This window comes from Centruroides sculpturatus, unplaced genomic scaffold, assembly GCF_000671375.1.
Source record: "Centruroides sculpturatus isolate CEXI.00-Female unplaced genomic scaffold, Cexi_2.0 scaffold441, whole genome shotgun sequence".
In the NCBI taxonomy this organism is placed as follows: Eukaryota; Metazoa; Arthropoda; class Arachnida; order Scorpiones; family Buthidae; genus Centruroides; species Centruroides sculpturatus.
In genome coordinates this window covers 486472-507327 of record NW_019384822.1, presented here as the reverse complement: position 1 = coordinate 507327, position 20856 = coordinate 486472, and the positions used below count along the sequence as shown (strand labels likewise).

General features: G+C 36.8%; 3 protein-coding genes across 9 annotated transcripts in view; 1 reads left to right on the top strand and 2 right to left on the bottom strand.

The window, feature by feature from the left end:
- The window catches only part of LOC111629932 (nuclear factor 1 A-type-like), a 99981-nt gene extending 86446 nt beyond the window's left edge, over positions 1-13535 (top strand). For 3 of the 5 annotated variants that reach the window (XM_023373888.1, XM_023373887.1, XM_023373890.1), the window contains 6 exons: positions 10826-11001; positions 11078-11198; positions 11291-11437; positions 11638-11762; positions 11881-12142; positions 12213-13535. In XM_023373888.1, coding sequence (XP_023229656.1) covers positions 10826-11001; positions 11078-11198; positions 11291-11437; positions 11638-11762; positions 11881-12142; positions 12213-12310 — 929 coding nt within the window. In that variant the 3' untranslated portion in view covers positions 12311-13535. The remainder of the gene's footprint in view (positions 1-10825; positions 11002-11077; positions 11199-11290; positions 11438-11637; positions 11763-11880; positions 12143-12212) is intronic. The other 2 variants (XM_023373889.1, XM_023373891.1) reach the window with 1 other exon arrangement.
- Positions 4663-8309, bottom strand: LOC111629934 (dnaJ homolog subfamily B member 4-like). Of its 2 annotated transcripts, XM_023373895.1 has the most exons (3): positions 8121-8306; positions 5167-6013; positions 4663-5088 (listed from the first exon to the last, which is right to left on the bottom strand). In XM_023373895.1, exons 2-3 carry the CDS (start codon positions 5992-5994, stop codon positions 4861-4863), a joined length of 1056 nt encoding a protein of 351 aa, XP_023229663.1. In that variant the 5' UTR covers positions 5995-6013; positions 8121-8306; the 3' UTR covers positions 4663-4860. The 2 variants fall into 2 exon arrangements, with proteins under 2 accessions (XP_023229663.1, XP_023229662.1); XM_023373894.1 differs by having other exon boundaries at positions 4663-6013; positions 8121-8309.
- Positions 13536-17209: 3674 nt separating the features above from the next.
- Positions 17210-20856, bottom strand: LOC111629933 (dnaJ homolog subfamily B member 4-like). Of its 2 annotated transcripts, XM_023373893.1 has the most exons (3): positions 20668-20853; positions 17714-18560; positions 17210-17635 (listed from the first exon to the last, which is right to left on the bottom strand). In XM_023373893.1, the coding sequence occupies exons 2-3, from the start codon at positions 18539-18541 to the stop codon at positions 17408-17410; spliced, it is 1056 nt and encodes a 351-aa protein (XP_023229661.1). In that variant the 5' UTR covers positions 18542-18560; positions 20668-20853; the 3' UTR covers positions 17210-17407. The 2 variants fall into 2 exon arrangements, with proteins under 2 accessions (XP_023229661.1, XP_023229660.1); XM_023373892.1 differs by having other exon boundaries at positions 17210-18560; positions 20668-20856.

Below are 20856 nucleotides of genomic sequence, written 5' to 3'. Positions count from 1 at the left end.
AACTAATTTTGATAAATTTAATTCATAAATATAACTAAATACCTTCCATTTTGCTTCTAAAACATCTAAACGTGATAATTTTCTGGTTTGGGCTGCTTGTTCTTCCTTTTCTTCATTATACTGAAATTTAAAATGTTTTAAGAAGCAAATTTATAATTTTAAATTGCTATGAATGAAAAATGATTAATTATAAATTAATATACAATAAATCCTCATTATTTCGATATCAGATAATTCAAAGCATCACATAATTTGAAGTCTAGTCTAGTCTCTGGCAAAGAGAATAGAATTTTGCATATATTTTAGTTCAGATAATTCAAAATATGCATACAATGAAATTCAAAGTCATTATCTAGTCCTGTGACCTGCAAAAATATCATTTAATTCATAATCTTCCATCATATTATGTGTTTATAAGAAAGTTTCCACACCCAAGTGACAGTTTTGGTTTTGCCAATTATACATTGTTGATTTACTGGATATCCATTAAAGGTCATTCAGACATTGTACATGTTGCCAATGAAAAAAAAATTTTATTTTTTATTTTTATGGAAGAAATCTGTTTAGCATTTAATTATTTTTGACATTTTTCACAAAAATCTATTGTTTCAATAATTCTAAAGACCATTAAATACACATGTGTATTCACAATAGAATGTGTACTTATAGCTTTAGCCATTAATAGAGCTTGTTTTCATCAGATCACACAATGTAATCTCAAACTCAAGGTGGTTCAAATCCAGATTTAAAGTAATTGTTTTGGTCCTTTGAGTTTCAAAATAACAAGGTTTCACTGTATTCTATTCTCTGAAGTTAACATGTTATATTATAAGCACTATAATATCAAATTCAATATGCAATAAAATTTTCAAGTTAGCTATACAATATTTATTCTTAAAATTTAGTATTAAATATGTCTGTAAACCATTGAAAAATTGTAATAAAGATAAGTAAATCCTTTAGATAATAATATTTTTTAACATAGTATTTACACTATTACTATTTATAATATAGCATAATTAAGCTCAAAGGCTTCAGAGCTTAGTTATTTTAGTAGAAAAAGAAAAACATTATGTCTATTTTTATATTATCATAATTTTTTCTTTATTAATTAACACTTACTTCATTATTTGATACTTTACCAGCTACCAGATAAAGACCTTCAATGTTTATTACCCAAGGTTCACTTCTCAATCTGTAGATTGGAATATGAAGACGAATTTTTCCTATAAATCCTATTTAAATTAAAAATATACATATGTATTTTAATATTATCTATTAAATATTTCTTGTAAAATATTAACTTTAAATTTTTTCAATTTTTACTCCCAATTTTTTTTATATGTTTCAAAATAATCACAGTTTTCAGTTTCAACTCTATAGGATATTATGAATCAATTCAAATGAGTTCAAACTTACATCATACTAACTGGATTAGAAAATTGTATTATTTTTGTAACTGAAAATTGTTTTTGGATGTCACTGATGTTTTTAATGATGGAACATGAAGACAATTTTGTAGCTTTGATAAATTTTATATATATATATTTTAATGTAAATACCATCGGCCAAGATTTAATTTTAATGAACTTCATTGTATTATTATTTGCTATCTGGTAAATATTTTAAAAAATTTTATCCTTTTTCATTTTTGATGAAAATTAAATTTAGACATCATCACAATTAAGATATTTTGTCTCCACTCTTAGAGAGGGACAAAAACAAATATATTAAAATCATAAATACAATTTTAATATATTTGTATGTATATATGGCATTCTTTATTTAAACTGTCTAACCTGAATTTAAAATAAAAATAATATCCATCAGGATCTTTATATACAGATAAAAATTTTGTTTCATTTTGTTTTGAAATTTTCAGGGATCTTATCATAACCATATCTTACGTGCAGAGCATGTAAGATGTGGTTATGATCTACAAGGTGATCATAATTAAAATACCCCTCCAGAGACGTACGTAGCAGTCCAAATTCAATCAAATTTTGTATGTTGATGTTTCTGGATATGCAAAAAAAATTTAGTTTCAAAGCTAAATTGGGATAGTTCCAAAACACCACTATGAGATGTTTGGCATTGCAAGTGGCAAAAAACTTTGGCACAATTTCTTAAAGTATTGTAACTCTCAAAGTGCACTTACAATATTGGCATTGTTTTCATTAAACAATTTTGTGAAAGGTGCATTGAGGCACAGTTATAAGCATCCCTGCTGGCCTGCAGTAACCATGAATTGTATTTCACATGCATTAGACAGTTTTATACACAAAAACTGAGCATAGCATGTGTGCATTATATATATATGTATATATACATACATACACTTATATATATACATATATATAATAATATGAGCCAAATAATAAATGAATTTTCCTTTGGATAGGAAAATATTCTAGGATTGTACAGTCATTTTTCTTCATGCTGTGATTTTTCCCAGGCCTAGCCTTATTAAAAAAAAAAAACAAACTTTTCACTAGTCCAATTTCAGCTTTTTAGAACTTCTTAAGGAAAAACAAACCCCGGTATATATAAATAATATATATATATACACACATATATATATATATATTAATTAGATTTTTATGCATAACGGGGGGGAATTTTACACGCTCTCTCTTTTTCTCTCTCTATCTCTATCTCTATCTCTATCTATCTATAACTCTTTTTCCCTCTAATTCTTAGCTACGGCATTAAGAATTCCCAAATGTTTCTGCGTGTTTTTTAATCCTCCATTGAGAAAAAAGTAAAAACGACGACACGTTAATCGTAGAAGTAGCCTTTTCGTGTCGAGAACCTCGCGTCGTGCCCTTCCCGACGTTAATGGGCGGGCACGCGCGGAACCCACCAGGTGCGTTTTTATTCAATTTCTAAGAAAAACAAAAACCGAAAAAAAAATAAAAAAAAAAAAAGGAAAATTTAATTTGAGTAGTAGCGTAACACACAAACACACACGAAAACACCACGACAATTTTTGTATTCGGATATTTTTTAATCGACGAGTCCTCTCTCGGCGTCTCGTCACGCAGGCGCCGCACGTGATCTCTCTCTTCTGCAGGCAAGACATCTCCGGACGGACGGACGGGACGCACCCGCGGAGGGCCGGCGGGGACGGGCGCACTTCGCCGCGCGCCCATCCGTCTGCTGGCTCGCGAGATGACACACACAAAACACTCATACACACATACATACACGTACACAATACTTAATTTCGGTCACCTGATTTTAGCCCGTTCTTTTGGTCAGTGCCGTAAAGACGTCGACGCTCTTTATTTTCTGTAATGGAATGTTTGTGTATTTATGGAAAAAATTATTATATGATAAAAGAAATTTTTATATAAGAAATATATAGCGGGCGGCGACACACACACACACACGTACCGCCCGCATTATATAGATTTAATAGATTTTTCTCTCTCCTGCCTTTATAAACACAGTTAGGACTGTTTATTTTGTGAAGAAAAAAAAAAAATACTAATATTGTGTATAAATTTTTGGAATATCTGATAGAATGATTGTGGGATTATATTAGTACAGGTATAAAAAAAAACAAAATTTTTGTATACGTGTTAAGTTTTTCCTACTATATTCACAGACAGATATGGGAATGCACAACAATAAAAAAAAGTTGAAGCATCTTATTATATTGGCCAATGGTGTGACTGTTGAAATTATGCAGAAGTACAATTGGGAAAATAAAAAAAAAAAAAAGAATAATAATAAATAAATTTGTTGTATTCTGAGTAGAGAATTATTTTAAAAAGAAAAAGTTTGTTTGTACAGAACTATGTTTTTATTGGTTTGGGAATGAAAAAAAAATACTCTCAAACAAAACTGTAGTGGATTCCCTGTAATATGAAATAAAAATTCTTACCTAGCGAGGCTTATTTTCTGTGTGACGTCACCGTTTGCGAGAGTTGGCAACATCGACCGATTAGAAATGGCGTCGTTCTTACGTCACTTACCGACGTTCGCAAATTTATCGCGCAAATATCCGTTAAAATGACGACGACGATAATAATAATTGCCACGCGCTAAAATTAGAAACGCGGACGGAAACTTCCGTCAACAGCGCCATCTGTAAAAATAAAGGGGGTCGCGACTCGTCCATATTTAGAAGATTGACGTCGTCGCGTAATCCGTAAATCTCGATTCGAAAAGGAAGGGGAAAAAACAAATAAAAAAGCGGGTCGATACTCAAAAGTGGAGTAAGCTCGAGGCGGTGTCGGTTTACTCCACCGGCCACCCACACGCCCGCGACGTCACGTTCCGTATTTAGAACGTGCCATTCCACATCTTTCCTCCCACGTGACTTGACCTAATCTCGAAAACTCGTTTTACTTTCTACAGCAGACGGCTTCGATTTCGTCACGAGAAATTCGTGGGTTAACGTATCCTTGCTTTTAAATACCTTGACCCGACCGTGTTTGGACGTCAACGTGGGTTTTTATAAGGATGTGGGTTCGACCTTGCCCGTTTGTGTGGGTCGACACGTGACTGACCTTTCGTCCCCCCGCTGGTGTACTCTGTACCGACGATTTAAAGGTACTCCAGAGAAAAACTGGGGTGTTCTATATTTAACTGTAGTATTTTAACAGATTTGGCAATGTTGGAGACGTGTTAAAACTACACACACACACACAAAGGTTTAAAAAAACTTCACCCTCGTTTATTTACACGAATTTATATACAGTTTGAGCCAAGCTATTAGTAAAGTTCGCGAGTGCCTCTTGCACGGTCCCGGCCGGACGGGTCCTCGCCGCCTGCTTTGGGTCCGCAAACCCCCGCCGGCCGATCTATCCGTAGATACTACTGACGACAATAAGTTAAGCGTGGTCTGGTCTCTCATGGAAGACAGTCCGAAAGTATCTGTTTAGTGGGTTCGTTCAGGTAGTCTGGGAACTTGATGTCGAAGGCCACTATGAGGTCCCCTCGCTTGCTTATGTCCTTGGGGTACGGCAGTCCCTGTCCCGCCACTCTCTTCACTGTGTTCGGTTTCACTATGTCGGTCAGGCGGAGGCTTATCCTTTCTCCCGTCAACGTGGGGATGTCCACTTTGGTTCCGCAGAGAGCCTGCAAGTAATGAGAAACTTTTAGAATTTGTATGAAAGAGAATGTGCCCGAAATGTACGTTTGAGATCCGAAACTTACCTCTCTGAGCGTTAATTTAACTACGTATCTAATGTCACTGCCCTCTCGTTTAAAGGTGGGATGGGGTTTGTCCCTGACGACGAACACGATGTCCGCCGGAATGGCATTCGGACTCTGGTCGCCTTCCTTCTGAAAGGTGATTTTGGTTCCCGCCTTCCAACCCGGCTTGATGTTGATGGTTAATACTTTCTCTTCCCTGCGGGTGGTCCTTCCGTCTGGATTGAGAACCTTACGATTGATTTTCATTTTTTTAGTGCATCCTTTAAATATGTCTTCTAGAGAAACGTAAAGATCGTGTTCCACGGGTGGGTCCTGTTTCTGCGGTTTGGATCGCGTCATGTGCGGACTGCCAGCCGTAAAACTCTGAGACCTGAACGGATTGGCCCTGGTGCCGAAATGAGAGGCAAAAGGATCTGTGTCGACTTCCATGTCGTCGTCCATAAAGAAAATGTTGCCTCCTTGACCGTGTCCTCCTATCCCTCCCATGAAGAAAGACTCGAAGGGATTGTCCGTGCCAAAGAACTGTGCGAACGTCGCTCTCGGATCACCGTGGAAAGTGTAAGTGAATCCGTGTCCTCCACCCATTCCTCCTCCGCCAGGAGTACCGCCTTTCAAACCTTCTTCACCGAACTGATCGTAAACATCCCTCTTCTTTTTGTCGCTAAGAACCTCGTACGCTTCTGCAATCTCCTTGAACTTCTCCTCCGCTTCCGGAGACTTATTCTTGTCGGGATGATACTTCAGTGCCAGCTTCTTATAGGCCTTCTTTATGTCTTCCTCACTGGCATTTTTACTCAAGCCAAGAATCTTATAATAATCTTTCCCCATTCTGCAATATCACCAGTTGCTAAACAAAAAAAAAAAAACTTAGTATTAACAATTGTAATAATTGAAAGAACAAAAATCAACTCCACACCACTTTTTGTAAACAAGTCACAAATATCATTAACCTTGAAACTATCTATCTGTCCTTGAATCTAAATGTAAACCACTCCGACATCAAGCTTAAATTTAAAAAAAGTATTTATGATAAGACAATAGTCAACCAAATGACCTTTAACCTTTATTATTTTGAAGTTCATGACTAAAGCAATGATATCGTTTCCTTTGGAACTTCCAAGAAATTCCTAAGAAATGAATTAGAAGTGTGTTGCAGCAAGTTTTGTTAAGTTATCTTATTAAAGTTCTAAAAATAGGCTTTCGAATCCAAATTTGAGGAAGAAAAATGACAACTCCCTTTAAAAATAGTCAAAAAAGTTTAACTTGTTAATTACAATTAGAAGAGATGATAAATCTCTAATTTACTAAAATTATTCTGAACAGCAAAATTAGTGCTTTGCTTTGGGAATTAAAATATCATTTGCCTTAAACGGCAATCCGCAAAGCGGTAACATACAAAGAGAAACACCGATTCGTAGAATAAACCGACTTCCATATGACTACTTAACATAAACAATACCAAGAATTTTTTTAAAAATATCACCCTCCAACAGCACCTGTATTATTTAGGAACAAATGCAGTCGGTGTGTGTACTGTTACTCCAAGCAAGAAATATCTGCTTGGGAAGGTACTATGAGCTAGGAATAAAATTAAGAGGATTAGCGTGCAGGTAGACTACGTAATGTCACGGCCGAGCACACATTTCCATTTGTTCGTAGTAAATACCTTCCGCCGCTAACTTTTTTCACTTGGTCTATGTCCAGGAAACCTAATAATATCGAAACCGCGAAAACTAACTCGCCCCCACCTTAACATAACTCGGGGTATCCAAACGATCGGTCGCACATGGCATAGATCCCAATTTATCACCAGGTGAGAGAACCTAGATCCAGATCTTTACCTACAAACATTCTATTTTAAGCGGCGATATTTATTTATCGATTGTCAAACGCCGCACGACTTTAAACTAAGTAATTGTCGATCGGGTTGCCTTTAAGGTGAATGTACAGATCTTTAGTTAATCCATTGCCAATTCTCTTTGTTAAAAGCAATTGACGGCACCAATCGGTCGACTTCTCGATTTGACACCCCAAATCACAAATACAGCAATTTTAATGCTAAAGTAAGCCTTAAAAAAAATTATAGCAAAATTAACTACTGAAAGTTGGCTTTACGATGCTGGATCAAAAAGAAAAAAGATGGCCTTTTTGAATCTGGATCTGTGAAAGTTGGCTTTATGAAGCAGGAGGGTGAAGCTAGACCTAAGGAAACTGAAGAGTGAAGCTGGATCTGTGGAAAGTGAAGGATAAAGATGGATCGATGGAAACTGAGGGGTAAAGATGGATGTATGGAAAATGAGGAGTAAAGATGGATGCATGGAAACTGAGGGGTAAAGATGGATGTATGGAAAAGAGGGTAAAGATGGATGTATGAAAATTGAAGGGCAAAGCTGGATGTAAAGAAAATGATGAGAAGCTGTTTCTATGGAAGGAAGGGTGAAGACAGATCCAGATTCAAAGTTCAAAGTTCAATTTCCATAGATGCGTGAAAACTGAAGGGTGAAGCTGGATCTATGGAAATTGAAGGATGAAAGCTTTCTTTGTGAAACTGAAGGGTGACCATAAAACACTTGTACGCTCACCCTTCAGCTTCACAATCTGCAAAGGCCAAGGTAGTAAGTTTTAAACACAATCAAGCTGCTGGATTAAGAATTTAATCACGAATCGGTGGAGTCTACGCTAAATAACTCGAGAGGGTGTCGTATTGAAGAAATGCCATTTTAAACAAAATTCGGAGGAATTTCATCGAGTATTTAAGGAAACCGACGGAAAATATGTTAAGTAACAGCGAGAAACGAAGACCGAAACGGTAAGTGTTACGCCGTTTTTAAAAAAGCGGTATTTAGTTCATTCGAACGTCGTCGTTTTCCTTATAAGTATGGCCACTAAATAAACAGCAAATGCCATCCAAAAACAACAAATATATGGAATAATTAGAGGAGGAAGACACTTACCGTTGTCTTCTTTGCTTAATTAATTCGATTTCGACTATTAAATGTACGTCCTTTCCTCTTAAAATTCGTAATATAAACTCGGGCGGAACCGCTCGCAATCAAATATATAACATCGCCATCGAATGTTCCAGAAATGACGAGACAACATTGACGTCATCGCAAACCGTAACGGGTGGCGCTATCTCTTGATAACGGATATAATTATATATTTTCGGATCGGCTTACCATCGCTAAGTTTATTTTGTATCTTTTATCGCGGAAATCACGACACCATTTAAATAATCGCTGAATAAATAGTAAATGGTTTCTAATGAATAAGTGTTATAATTTTATCGGCGCGTAAATGTCGAGTTCGACGCGTCGCCATCTGTCGCGTAATTTTATAAGCTTCGAGTTGAAATCTTTATAAATGTTTAATTTTTAACCTGTAAATTTAATTTCTTATAACGTTATTATTAAATAAAGTGTTTCGAACTATTCGTTTAAATTAAAAAACTTTTAAAATATTTTTTATCAGTTATTTTAAGATTTATCGTAGTGCCATCTGCTAGCCAATCTAAAAAATAAAATGATTTTTTTTTGTAACTTAATTTGTCTGAAGTTATTATTTNTGTCCATCTCCCATGTTTAACGGAATAATATATAGCCTATGTCCACCCTGAAGTTCCATTCTAAATATTGGTGAAAGAATTTTTGAAATCGGATGAGTAGTTTCGGAGATTACCTGCTGCATACAAACTAACATACATACATACATAAAAACATTACCTCTTTATAATATTAGTATAGATTTAATAATGAAGCTGTACTTTCTGGTGATTCACTTTCATCTCTACATTTATAATTTTTAATCTTTTTTGAGTTTAAAATCATTCAGATATCATTAATTATCTATAGTCAAATAGTCATAATCACAAAAATTACTGAGGCCCAACCCGAATTTAATTGATAGAATAAGACAATGCAACACATGAGCAATCTGCCAAGGAATAGATTCCTCCTGGGAGGACTTTCTTTCAGAAACTGGCAGCTATTTAAGTGTTAGACATCAAAGAAAATCTGGAAAACTTAACACAACCAGCCTGTTGGTTGGACACAAACTATCCGACTACCAACATTCGGTGTTTTATCCACTCGGTCATTGGCGGACAAGCTGAATTTGAACCATAGTTCATCAAATAGCAGGTGATACTGCTCTGTGGACTCAAGTTTGATGCAATTGATAATTAATATATACTGTACTTGCCTAATACTTGTAACTGTAATAATATACTGTAATTGCCGAAATAATTTCTTAATATACTGTATATAAAACTAACCATAAACTGCTATATGTCTACGTAGACGAGTGCATAAACTAGATGCTGTGAAGATCTTATAATTTTTATCAAGAATATAAACGCGGTATGTACCAAGGCTGGTCAAATCTTGTCATGACAGGTGCCACGTATCACCTATCGGAAATATGAGAACCTCACTCTCTATTGAAACTGTATTTTATACAAGTTATATAATTTGTATGGGAACTATAGTAAAGGTCTAGAAGAACCACCATAAGACCCGCAAACCACAGTTTGGCCACCATACATGCAAACCACTTGTACAATTTTACATTCCCGGCTCTGTTATATATAACAGAGAAAGTATGGCAATCGGTCAAAAAGTGGAACACCAAAAATTTTTACAATTTTGGGCTCTTGGCACCTTGAAATGTCAAAATATTAAAAAATTCGGGGAGTTTTTTCCATATATATTATATGGATGTCAGTGTGTGGAGGGAACATGCTTTTGTTCACTCTCTTTGAAGAACTCCTGTGCTTTTTGCCCAAAATTTCTGAAATTTTGCAGGGAGGTATGTCTGTTAAGGTTTCGATGCTATTAAATTTTTGCAGTTAAAGGTCAAGGGCATAGGGAGACAAGGGGTGTTGTGTGTCATATCATGAGTAGGGTCGGACTTAATGACAATTTTTCTGGTTATTAGCACTTACAATTTTTTATAAAACCTATTTCTACCTTCATTTTTTATGGTACTCCAATATTAATCTAACTGTATAAACAATTTTTTGTGTATTTCTTTCAATATTCCAGTGACAATTATTAAACATTTTCAGACTATCTGAATTTCTAAAGGAACTTCATAGGCAGAATACAAAACTAGATTATCAGAAATAGAGATTGACCTTGACATAGTCTGAGAAACTGAAACACGTTTAAAATTAATGAGAGCTCGAGTAGTCAATCTACAGTACCTGTCGGAAAATGTGTCGGCAGGAACTGAGATTGTTTACATAAGGAAGGAATCTTTATAATATAGTTGTCCTATATAATATTTATCTCATTTTTTATAGAATAATGCAAATTACATTATTCTTTTTACAAAACAATGCGTAGAATCAATCGGTAAACAGCTCGAAGATGTAACTAAATATTTTTGGAACGGTTACTTTGTTTTTGTTCCGTTACTTTGTTTTATTTTTAGTGAAACAAATTGCACTGTACTCCATTGTTTTATGTTTATTAACTGTACTCTTCCACAGTTTGCCTTGTTTAACCAAGATTTTATATTATTCGAGTCTTTGTTAATCAAGATTCTACCATATTAAGAAAATATATAAAACTTATTTTAAGATATTCATTTAATGAGGCATTTTTTTATATTTAAAATTCTTGCGTGTACACATGTAAATGTTAACCACATTCTACAGGTTTACCACAGCACGGGCCTATAACTATAACATCGACTTCTAATCTTGCCAGTCAGATATCTTCTTCCAGCCCGTACTACATCTCGCCTGGAAAATATCAAGAAAATGGAGACACTTTGTCTGATTTTGTCAATTTAGTCTGTCAGGAAGCTCAAAATTCAGGGACGAATTCACAGGTATTGTCGACATTTTGTGTTTTTGTAGCTAAGGAGGGTCTTTTTGGATGCTCACGTTTTGTCGTTACGTTTTCAGTCGAGCTCGGAGTCCGGAGTACGCAGTCCGACGAAATTGCCTCACTTTTATACGAGCTCCATGCTTCCGCCTCCGCCTCCCGCTCCGATGGCTCGTCCCGTTGCCATAATTAGGTCGACAGGTAGGAAACAATCTCCATGCGAGTTCTCCTAACTGTTAATAATTTAATGTAAGAGTTATTTTCTGTTTTTTTTTTTTTTTTTTTTTAATCAGATCTTAGTTCTTCCACTCCTAGTCCTCCTACCGGTACAACAACACCCACCGGAAGTAGTGGTACTCCTGGTCCAGACACATCTGTACCTAGTACAATAGGCCAGGATGTCAGAGATCAAGTTCCATCTCCACCTGTAGTAGTGACAGGTCAGTATGGAGTTGGGAAAATAATTTTTTGGATCAGAATAATTGGAAAAGTAAGACAGTTTAACCTTAGAATTCAGTTTATTTCTACTTAAATAACACAGAAAAAATTAATATTCTAAAGTATATATTCCTTTCTAAGGTTTTAACTGATATTTTATTTATACTTTGTAATAAATCTGGCAATTTTATTGATATTTCAGTTGGTTCAAATGTCAGCAGTGCAGCAGAATCTTCACCTGTGAATAGATCGGTCATGAGTAGCCCCTTCACGACATTATCACGACCTGAACACACATTTGCCCATATTCATCCTCAAGCTCCACAGGTAAATTTTAAAGTTATTTGTTTCTTTTGCATTAATTTTGGATAATTTTTTTTTTTATATTCAAAATAAAATTCAAGGACGTTAACCCAGAACTGCCTCGTTTTAATCCAACAATCAGTTGTTTTCGTTTCAGCTGTTCTCTTACCCCAACATTAGTCCAGTGAGTGCCATGAGCGGAGTCATCAGCCCCACCAACCTCAGCATGTTCACGTCGCCGGTGACGACACCCCGTTCCACTCCCCGAACGACACCAATTCCGCGGTGGAGCGGTCCTTTCATGACCCTGGACGAGAACATAAATATAGATTACAACATGATGGCTGGCCTTATACCCGGTACCAATCCAGATTCTGATCCTCCTCACATCATCGGTGCCGATGGTAAGAAATCTTTAAGAATTTCATTTGGTCTTTCCCATTCATCCGCTTCACTCCATTTTTCATTCCGCAGAACGATTCTTCTCGGTCGTTCACACCAGCGAAGCAATAGACGCCAGCAGCCAAACCGGAAGTGCACCCTCTACACCAAATAAATCTCCGCCTTCTTAGGTGGGAAGGAAACTCTGCTTTGTCCATTTGCTCAAGACATGCCAACTACTAGAGATGGTGTAATATAAAAATTACTGCTGTCCTATGAGCAATATACAAGTGCTTTCTCATTAAGTCATATTGACAGTTTACAGTTCATAGTTTGCTTTCGATCGTCGACCACGTCGGGGTATTGAGAACGTCGAAGGACCGACGGAGAGTGCAATGGGAAGAAGCGTGGCAGCGATGACAAGAATCGATCGGCTGCTCGGGATAAAAGATAGGATTTAAAAAAAAAAAAAAGAAAAACGAAACAACGTATTTTGTTTTATTCGATCATCATTTCACTTAATTCATTGCAATGTAAATTAATTCATGTTATTGTTATGAGCATGTTGTTCTCCTAATTGAAAATATTCTCTGGTCAGAGCATAGGGTTACTAAGTTAGAGTATACCTAATATGAAATTTTAGGTAAACTATTAATTCTCAGGAATAATTTTATTTCTATGTTAAGAGAGAAAAAAATTATATATAGAAATCATGTTATTAATGTAATTTTATTGCAGATTTTGATTTTCCGGTTTATATTATAATTATTATTATTTTTTTTTTTGTTCCTCGTAGATTTATTATTATTATTTTATTCTTATTGCTATGTTATCAGACGGATGTTAAATTTGAATATAATCTATTTACTGTTCTTTAGTAAGCGATAGTTCCTGTTAATACCTCAGTTTGTTCCTCCTAAGTCTCGAGTGTTAGCGCAGGTGGATAGCTCGTCATTATTACAAAAGCAATAATCGATATATATTGTAACATAATTGTTATATTCATTGCAATTGGTAGGAAAAGAAACGAGGAAAGAGAGGAGAGATTTTTAATAATTCTGTGATGCAAGAAAATTTTTAAAAATATTTATTAGAACGATTTCTCTTCTCCTTTTTTTCTCACAGCGCGCGAGACGGGGTCTCTCTCTCTCTCTCTCCGACGGCAATGCGGATCGAACCTCCGGAGGGCGTCCCCTCCCTCTTTCTCTCTCTTGCTTCCGGTCCTCGTTTCCGTCGGACCCCGTCTCGGAGCGACCGCAGCCAAAAGGAAACAAACGGGCGAAATAAAAGCGGAACGACTCGTGAAGGCAAAAAGAGCGAAATCTTCCGATTGTGTTCAGCATGTATCCTCATAAGATTAGATTTAAAAAAAAAAAAAGGAAAAAACATAGAGAACTTAGATAGTTAAAACATTTTTGCATAGTAAGAATTAACTTTTATAGCTCAAAATACAAAATATTTGCCAACACTGCATCTAGATAAATTCTCTTCATGTAGCTGAAAACTTAGATTCATAATAAGCTATGCAAGGCCATTTTACTAAACCTCCATACCATACCTACATATATACACACACATATATATATTTATATATATATATATATATNAAAAAAGAATAATAATAAATAAATTTGTTGTATTCTGAGTAGAGAATTATTTTAAAAAGAAAAAGTTTGTTTGTACAGAACTATGTTTTTATTGGTTTGGGAATGAAAAAAAAATACTCTCAAACAAAACTGTAGTGGATTCCCTGTAATATGAAATAAAAATTCTTACCTAGCGAGGCTTATTTTCTGTGTGACGTCACCGTTTGCGAGAGTTGGCAACATCGACCGATTAGAAATGGCGTCGTTCTTACGTCACTTACGGACGTTCGCAAATTTATCGCGCAAATATCCGTTAAAATGACGACGACGATAATAATAATTGCCACGCGCTAAAATTAGAAACGCGGACGGAAACTTCCGTCAACAGCGCCATCTGTAAAAATAAAGGGGGTCGCGACTCGTCCATATTTAGAAGATTGACGTCGTCGCGTAATCCGTAAATCTCGATTCGAAAAGGAAGGGGAAAAAACAAATAAAAAAGCGGGTCGATACTCAAAAGTGGAGTAAGCTCGAGGCGGTGTCGGTTTACTCCACCGGCCACCCACACGCCCGCGACGTCACGTTCCGTATTTAGAACGTGCCATTCCACATCTTTCCCATCGCCAATAATTTAATTGGTTTTTTTTTTTTAAATTAGTTTAGACGTAGCATAGTCTCTTGAATCTGCCACATTCTTAAGATTTTATTATTATTATTATTATCATCATTGTCATCATCTATTTATATATATATAAAACGTGGCATTTAAGAGATGAAGCGGAAGAGCATGTGGTTCAAGTTTGTTATTACAATTTTGTTTTTTTTTTTAAATATGTGTATATGTATGTATATATATGTATATCTTTTTCCTCCCCAATTATAGTCACGTAGATTTGAGGCAAACGTTCGTCACCCTCCGGGGAAATGGCCTTACCCGTTGGAACAACGAAGCCGAGTTTACAAATGCCGGAAGATAATCCTTTTTCCCTTCAATACTCAGGATTATATATATATAATATATATATAACGAGCATGCATTCTTATAGAAGTAGGTGAAAATCATTTTTCAAATCTCTTTTGTAGGATATAGCTTGGAAGCACAACATATTTGGATACATACATAATAAAAAACAATATAAATACATATATATATATATATGTATATATACATACATACACTTATATATATACATATATATAATAATATGAGCCAAATAATAAATGAATTTTCCTTTGGATAGGAAAATATTCTAGGATTGTACAGTCATTTTTCTTCATGCTGTGATTTTTCCCAGGCCTAGCCTTATTAAAAAAAAAAAACAAACTTTTCACTAGTCCAATTTCAGCTTTTTAGAACTTCTTAAGGAAAAACAAACCCCGGTATATATAAATAATATATATATATACACACATATATATATATATATTAATTAGATTTTTATGCATAACGGGGGGGAATTTTACACGCTCTCTCTTTTTCTCTCTCTATCTCTATCTCTATCTCTATCTATCTATAACTCTTTTTCCCTCTAATTCTTAGCTACGGCATTAAGAATTCCCAAATGTTTCTGCGTGTTTTTTAATCCTCCATTGAGAAAAAAGTAAAAACGACGACACGTTAATCGTAGAAGTAGCCTTTTCGTGTCGAGAACCTCGCGTCGTGCCCTTCCCGACGTTAATGGGCGGGCACGCGCGGAACCCACCAGGTGCGTTTTTATTCAATTTCTAAGAAAAACAAAAACCGAAAAAAAAATAAAAAAAAAAAAAAGGAAAATTTAATTTGAGTAGTAGCGTAACACACAAACACACACGAAAACACCACGACAATTTTTGTATTCGGATATTTTTTAATCGACGAGTCCTCTCTCGGCGTCTCGTCACGCAGGCGCCGCACGTGATCTCTCTCTTCTGCAGGCAAGACATCTCCGGACGGACGGACGGGACGCACCCGCGGAGGGCCGGCGGGGACGGGCGCACTTCGCCGCGCGCCCATCCGTCTGCTGGCTCGCGAGATGACACACACAAAACACTCATACACACATACATACACGTACACAATACTTAATTTCGGTCACCTGATTTTAGCCCGTTCTTTTGGTCAGTGCCGTAAAGACGTCGACGCTCTTTATTTTCTGTAATGGAATGTTTGTGTATTTATGGAAAAAATTATTATATGATAAAATAAATTTTTATATAAGAAATATATAGCGGGCGGCGACACACACACACACACGTACCGCCCGCATTATATAGATTTAATAGATTTTTCTCTCTCCTGCCTTTATAAACACAGTTAGGACTGTTTATTTTGTGAAGAAAAAAAAAAATACTAATATTGTGTATAAATTTTTGGAATATCTGATAGAATGATTGTGGGATTATATTAGTACAGGTATAAAAAAAAAAACAAAATTTTTGTATACGTGTTAAGTTTTTCCTACTATATTCACAGACAGATATGGGAATGCACAACAATAAAAAAAAGTTGAAGCATCTTATTATATTGGCCAATGGTGTGACTGTTGAAATTATGCAGAAGTACAATTGGGAAAATAAAAAAAAAAAAAATAATAATAATAAATAAATTTGTTGTATTCTGAGTAGAGAATTATTTTAAAAAGAAAAAGTTTGTTTGTACAGAACTATGTTTTTATTGGTTTGGGAATGAAAAAAAAATACTCTCAAACAAAACTGTAGTGGATTCCCTGTAATATGAAATAAAAATTCTTACCTAGCGAGGCTTATTTTCTGTGTGACGTCACCGTTTGCGAGAGTTGGCAACATCGACCGATTAGAAATGGCGTCGTTCTTACGTCACTTACCGACGTTCGCAAATTTATCGCGCAAATATCCGTTAAAATGACGACGACGATAATAATAATTGCCACGCGCTAAAATTAGAAACGCGGACGGAAACTTCCGTCAACAGCGCCATCTGTAAAAATAAAGGGGGTCGCGACTCGTCCATATTTAGAAGATTGACGTCGTCGCGTAATCCGTAAATCTCGATTCGAAAAGGAAGGGGAAAAAACAAATAAAAAAGCGGGTCGATACTCAAAAGTGGAGTAAGCTCGAGGCGGTGTCGTTTTACTCCACCGGCCACCCACACGCCCGCGACGTCACGTTCCGTATTTAGAACGTGCCATTCCACATCTTTCCTCCCACGTGACTTGACCTAATCTCGAAAACTCGTTTTACTTTCTACAGCAGACGGCTTCGATTTCGTCACGAGAAATTCGTGGGTTAACGTATCCTTGCTTTTAAATACCTTGACCCGACCGTGTTTGGACGTCAACGTGGGTTTTTATAAGGATGTGGGTTCGACCTTGCCCGTTTGTGTGGGTCGACACGTGACTGACCTTTCGTCCCCCCGCTGGTGTACTCTGTACCGACGATTTAAAGGTACTCCAGAGAAAAACTGGGGTGTTCTATATTTAACTGTAGTATTTTAACAGATTTGGCAATGTTGGAGACGTGTTAAAACTACACACACACACACAAAGGTTTAAAAAAACTTCACCCTCGTTTATTTACACGAATTTATATACAGTTTGAGCCAAGCTATTAGTAAAGTTCGCGAGTGCCTCTTGCACGGTCCCGGCCGGACAGGTCCTCGCCGCCTGCTTTGGGTCCGCAAACCCCCGCCGGCCGATCTATCCGTAGATACTACTGACGACAATAAGTTAAGCGTGGTCTGGTCTCTCATGGAAGACAGTCCGAAAGTATCTGTTTAGTGGGTTCGTTCAGGTAGTCTGGGAACTTGATGTCGAAGGCCACTATGAGGTCCCCTCGCTTGCTTATGTCCTTGGGGTACGGCAGTCCCTGTCCCGCCACTCTCTTCACTGTGTTCGGTTTAACTATGTCAGTCAGGCGGAGGCTTATCCTTTCTCCCGTCAACGTGGGGATGTCCACTTTGGTTCCGCAGAGAGCCTGCAAGTAATGAGAAACTTTTAGAATTTGTATGAAAGAGAATGTGCCCGAAATGTACGTTTGAGATCCGAAACTTACCTCTCTGAGCGTTAATTTAACTACGTATCTAATGTCACTGCCCTCTCGTTTAAAGGTGGGATGGGGTTTGTCCCTGACGACGAACACGATGTCCGCCGGAATGGCATTCGGACTCTGGTCGCCTTCCTTCTGAAAGGTGATTTTGGTTCCCGCCTTCCAACCCGGCTTGATGTTGATGGTTAATACTTTCTCTTCCCTGCGGGTGGTCCTTCCGTCTGGATTGAGAACCTTACGATTGATTTTCATTTTTTTAGTGCATCCTTTAAATATGTCTTCTAGAGAAACGTAAAGATCGTGTTCCACGGGTGGGTCCTGTTTCTGCGGTTTGGATCGCGTCATGTGCGGACTGCCGGCCGTAAAACTCTGAGACCTGAACGGATTGGCCCTGGTGCCGAAATGAGAGGCAAAAGGATCCGTGTCGACTTCCATGTCGTCGTCCATAAAGAAAATGTTGCCTCCTTGACCGTGTCCTCCTATCCCTCCCATGAAGAAAGACTCGAAGGGATTGTCCGTGCCAAAGAACTGTGCGAACGTCGCTCTCGGATCACCGTGGAAAGTGTAAGTGAATCCGTGTCCTCCACCCATTCCTCCTCCGCCAGGAGTACCGCCTTTCAAACCTTCTTCACCGAACTGATCGTAAACATCCCTCTTCTTTTTGTCGCTAAGAACCTCGTACGCTTCTGCAATCTCCTTGAACTTCTCCTCCGCTTCCGGAGACTTATTCTTGTCGGGATGATACTTCAGTGCCAGCTTCTTATAGGCCTTCTTTATGTCTTCCTCACTGGCATTTTTACTCAAGCCAAGAATCTTATAATAATCTTTCCCCATTCTGCAATATCACCAGTTGCTAAACAAAAAAAAAAAAACTTAGTATTAACAATTGTAATAATTGAAAGAACAAAAATCAACTCCACACCACTTTTTGTAAACAAGTCACAAATATCATTAACCTTGAAACTATCTATCTGTCCTTGAATCTAAATGTAAACCACTCCGACATCAAGCTTAAATTTAAAAAAAGTATTTATGATAAGACAATAGTCAACCAAATGACCTTTAACCTTTATTATTTTGAAGTTCATGACTAAAGCAATGATATCGTTTCCTTTGGAACTTCCAAGAAATTCCTAAGAAATGAATTAGAAGTGTGTTGCAGCAAGTTTTGTTAAGTTATCTTATTAAAGTTCTAAAAATAGGCTTTCGAATCCAAATTTGAGGAAGAAAAATGACAACTCCCTTTAAAAATAGTCAAAAAAGTTTAACTTGTTAATTACAATTAGAAGAGATGATAAATCTCTAATTTACTAAAATTATTCTGAACAGCAAAATTAGTGCTTTGCTTTGGGAATTAAAATATCATTTGCCTTAAACGGCAATCCGCAAAGCGGTAACATACAAAGAGAAACACCGATTCGTAGAATAAACCGACTTCCATATGACTACTTAACATAAACAATACCAAGAATTTTTTTAAAAATATCACCCTCCAACAGCACCTGTATTATTTAGGAACAAATGCAGTCGGTGTGTGTACTGTTACTCCAAGCAAGAAATATCTGCTTGGGAAGGTACTATGAGCTAGGAATAAAATTAAGAGGATTAGCGTGCAGGTAGACTACGTAATGTCACGGCCGAGCACACATTTCCATTTGTTCGTAGTAAATACCTTCCGCCGCTAACTTTTTTCACTTGGTCTATGTCCAGGAAACCTAATAATATCGAAACCGCGAAAACTAACTCGCCCCCACCTTAACATAACTCGGGGTATCCAAACGATCGGTCGCACATGGCATAGATCCCAATTTATCACCAGGTGAGAGAACCTAGATCCAGATCTTTACCTACAAACATTCTATTTTAAGCGGCGATATTTATTTATCGATTGTCAAACGCCGCACGACTTTAAACTAAGTAATTGTCGATCGGGTTGCCTTTAAGGTGAATGTACAGATCTTTAGTTAATCCATTGCCAATTCTCTTTGTTAAAAGCAATTGACGGCACCAATCGGTCGACTTCTCGATTTGACACCCCAAATCACAAATACAGCAATTTTAATGCTAAAGTAAGCCTTAAAAAAAATTATAGCAAAATTAACTACTGAAAGTTGGCTTTACGATGCTGGATCAAAAAGAAAAAAGATGGCCTTTTTGAATCTGGATCTGTGAAAGTTGGCTTTATGAAGCAGGAGGGTGAAGCTAGACCTAAGGAAACTGAAGAGTGAAGCTGGATCTGTGGAAAGTGAAGGATAAAGATGGATCGATGGAAACTGAGGGGTAAAGATGGATGTATGGAAAATGAGGAGTAAAGATGGATGCATGGAAACTGAGGGGTAAAGATGGATGTATGGAAAAGAGGGTAAAGATGGATGTATGAAAATTGAAGGGCAAAGCTGGATGTAAAGAAAATGATGAGAAGCTGTTTCTATGGAAGGAAGGGTGAAGACAGATCCAGATTCAAAGTTCAAAGTTCAATTTCCATAGATGCGTGAAAACTGAAGGGTGAAGCTGGATCTATGGAAATTGAAGGATGAAAGCTTTCTTTGTGAAACTGAAGGGTGACCATAAAACACTTGTACGCTCACCCTTCAGCTTCACAATCTGCAAAGGCCAAGGTAGTAAGTTTTAAACACAATCAAGCTGCTGGATTAAGAATTTAATCACGAATCGGTGGAGTCTACGCTAAATAACTCGAGAGGGTGTCGTATTGAAGAAATGCCATTTTAAACAAAATTCGGAGGAATTTCATCGAGTATTTAAGGAAACCGACGGAAAATATGTTAAGTAACAGCGAGAAACGAAGACCGAAACGGTAAGTGTTACGCCGTTTTTAAAAAAGCGGTATTTAGTTCATTCGAACGTCGTCGTTTTCCTTATAAGTATGGCCACTAAATAAACAGCAAATGCCATCCAAAAACAACAAATATATGGAATAATTAGAGGAGGAAGACACTTACCGTTGTCTTCTTTGCTTAATTAATTCGATTTCGACTATTAAATGTACGTCCTTTCCTCTTAAAATTCGTAATATAAACTCGGGCGGAACCGCTCGCAATCAAATATATAACATCGCCATCGAATGTTCCAGAAATGACGAGACAACATTGACGTCATCGCAAACCGTAACGGGTGGCGCTATCTCTTGA

What these genes read in the sequence shown, in the direction of transcription:
- LOC111629933 (XM_023373892.1), bottom strand. Translation starts at nt 18,541, where the DNA reads ATGGGGAAAGATTATTATAAGATTCTTGGCTTGAGTAAAAATGCCAGT.
- LOC111629934 (XM_023373894.1), bottom strand. Translation starts at nt 5,994, where the DNA reads ATGGGGAAAGATTATTATAAGATTCTTGGCTTGAGTAAAAATGCCAGT.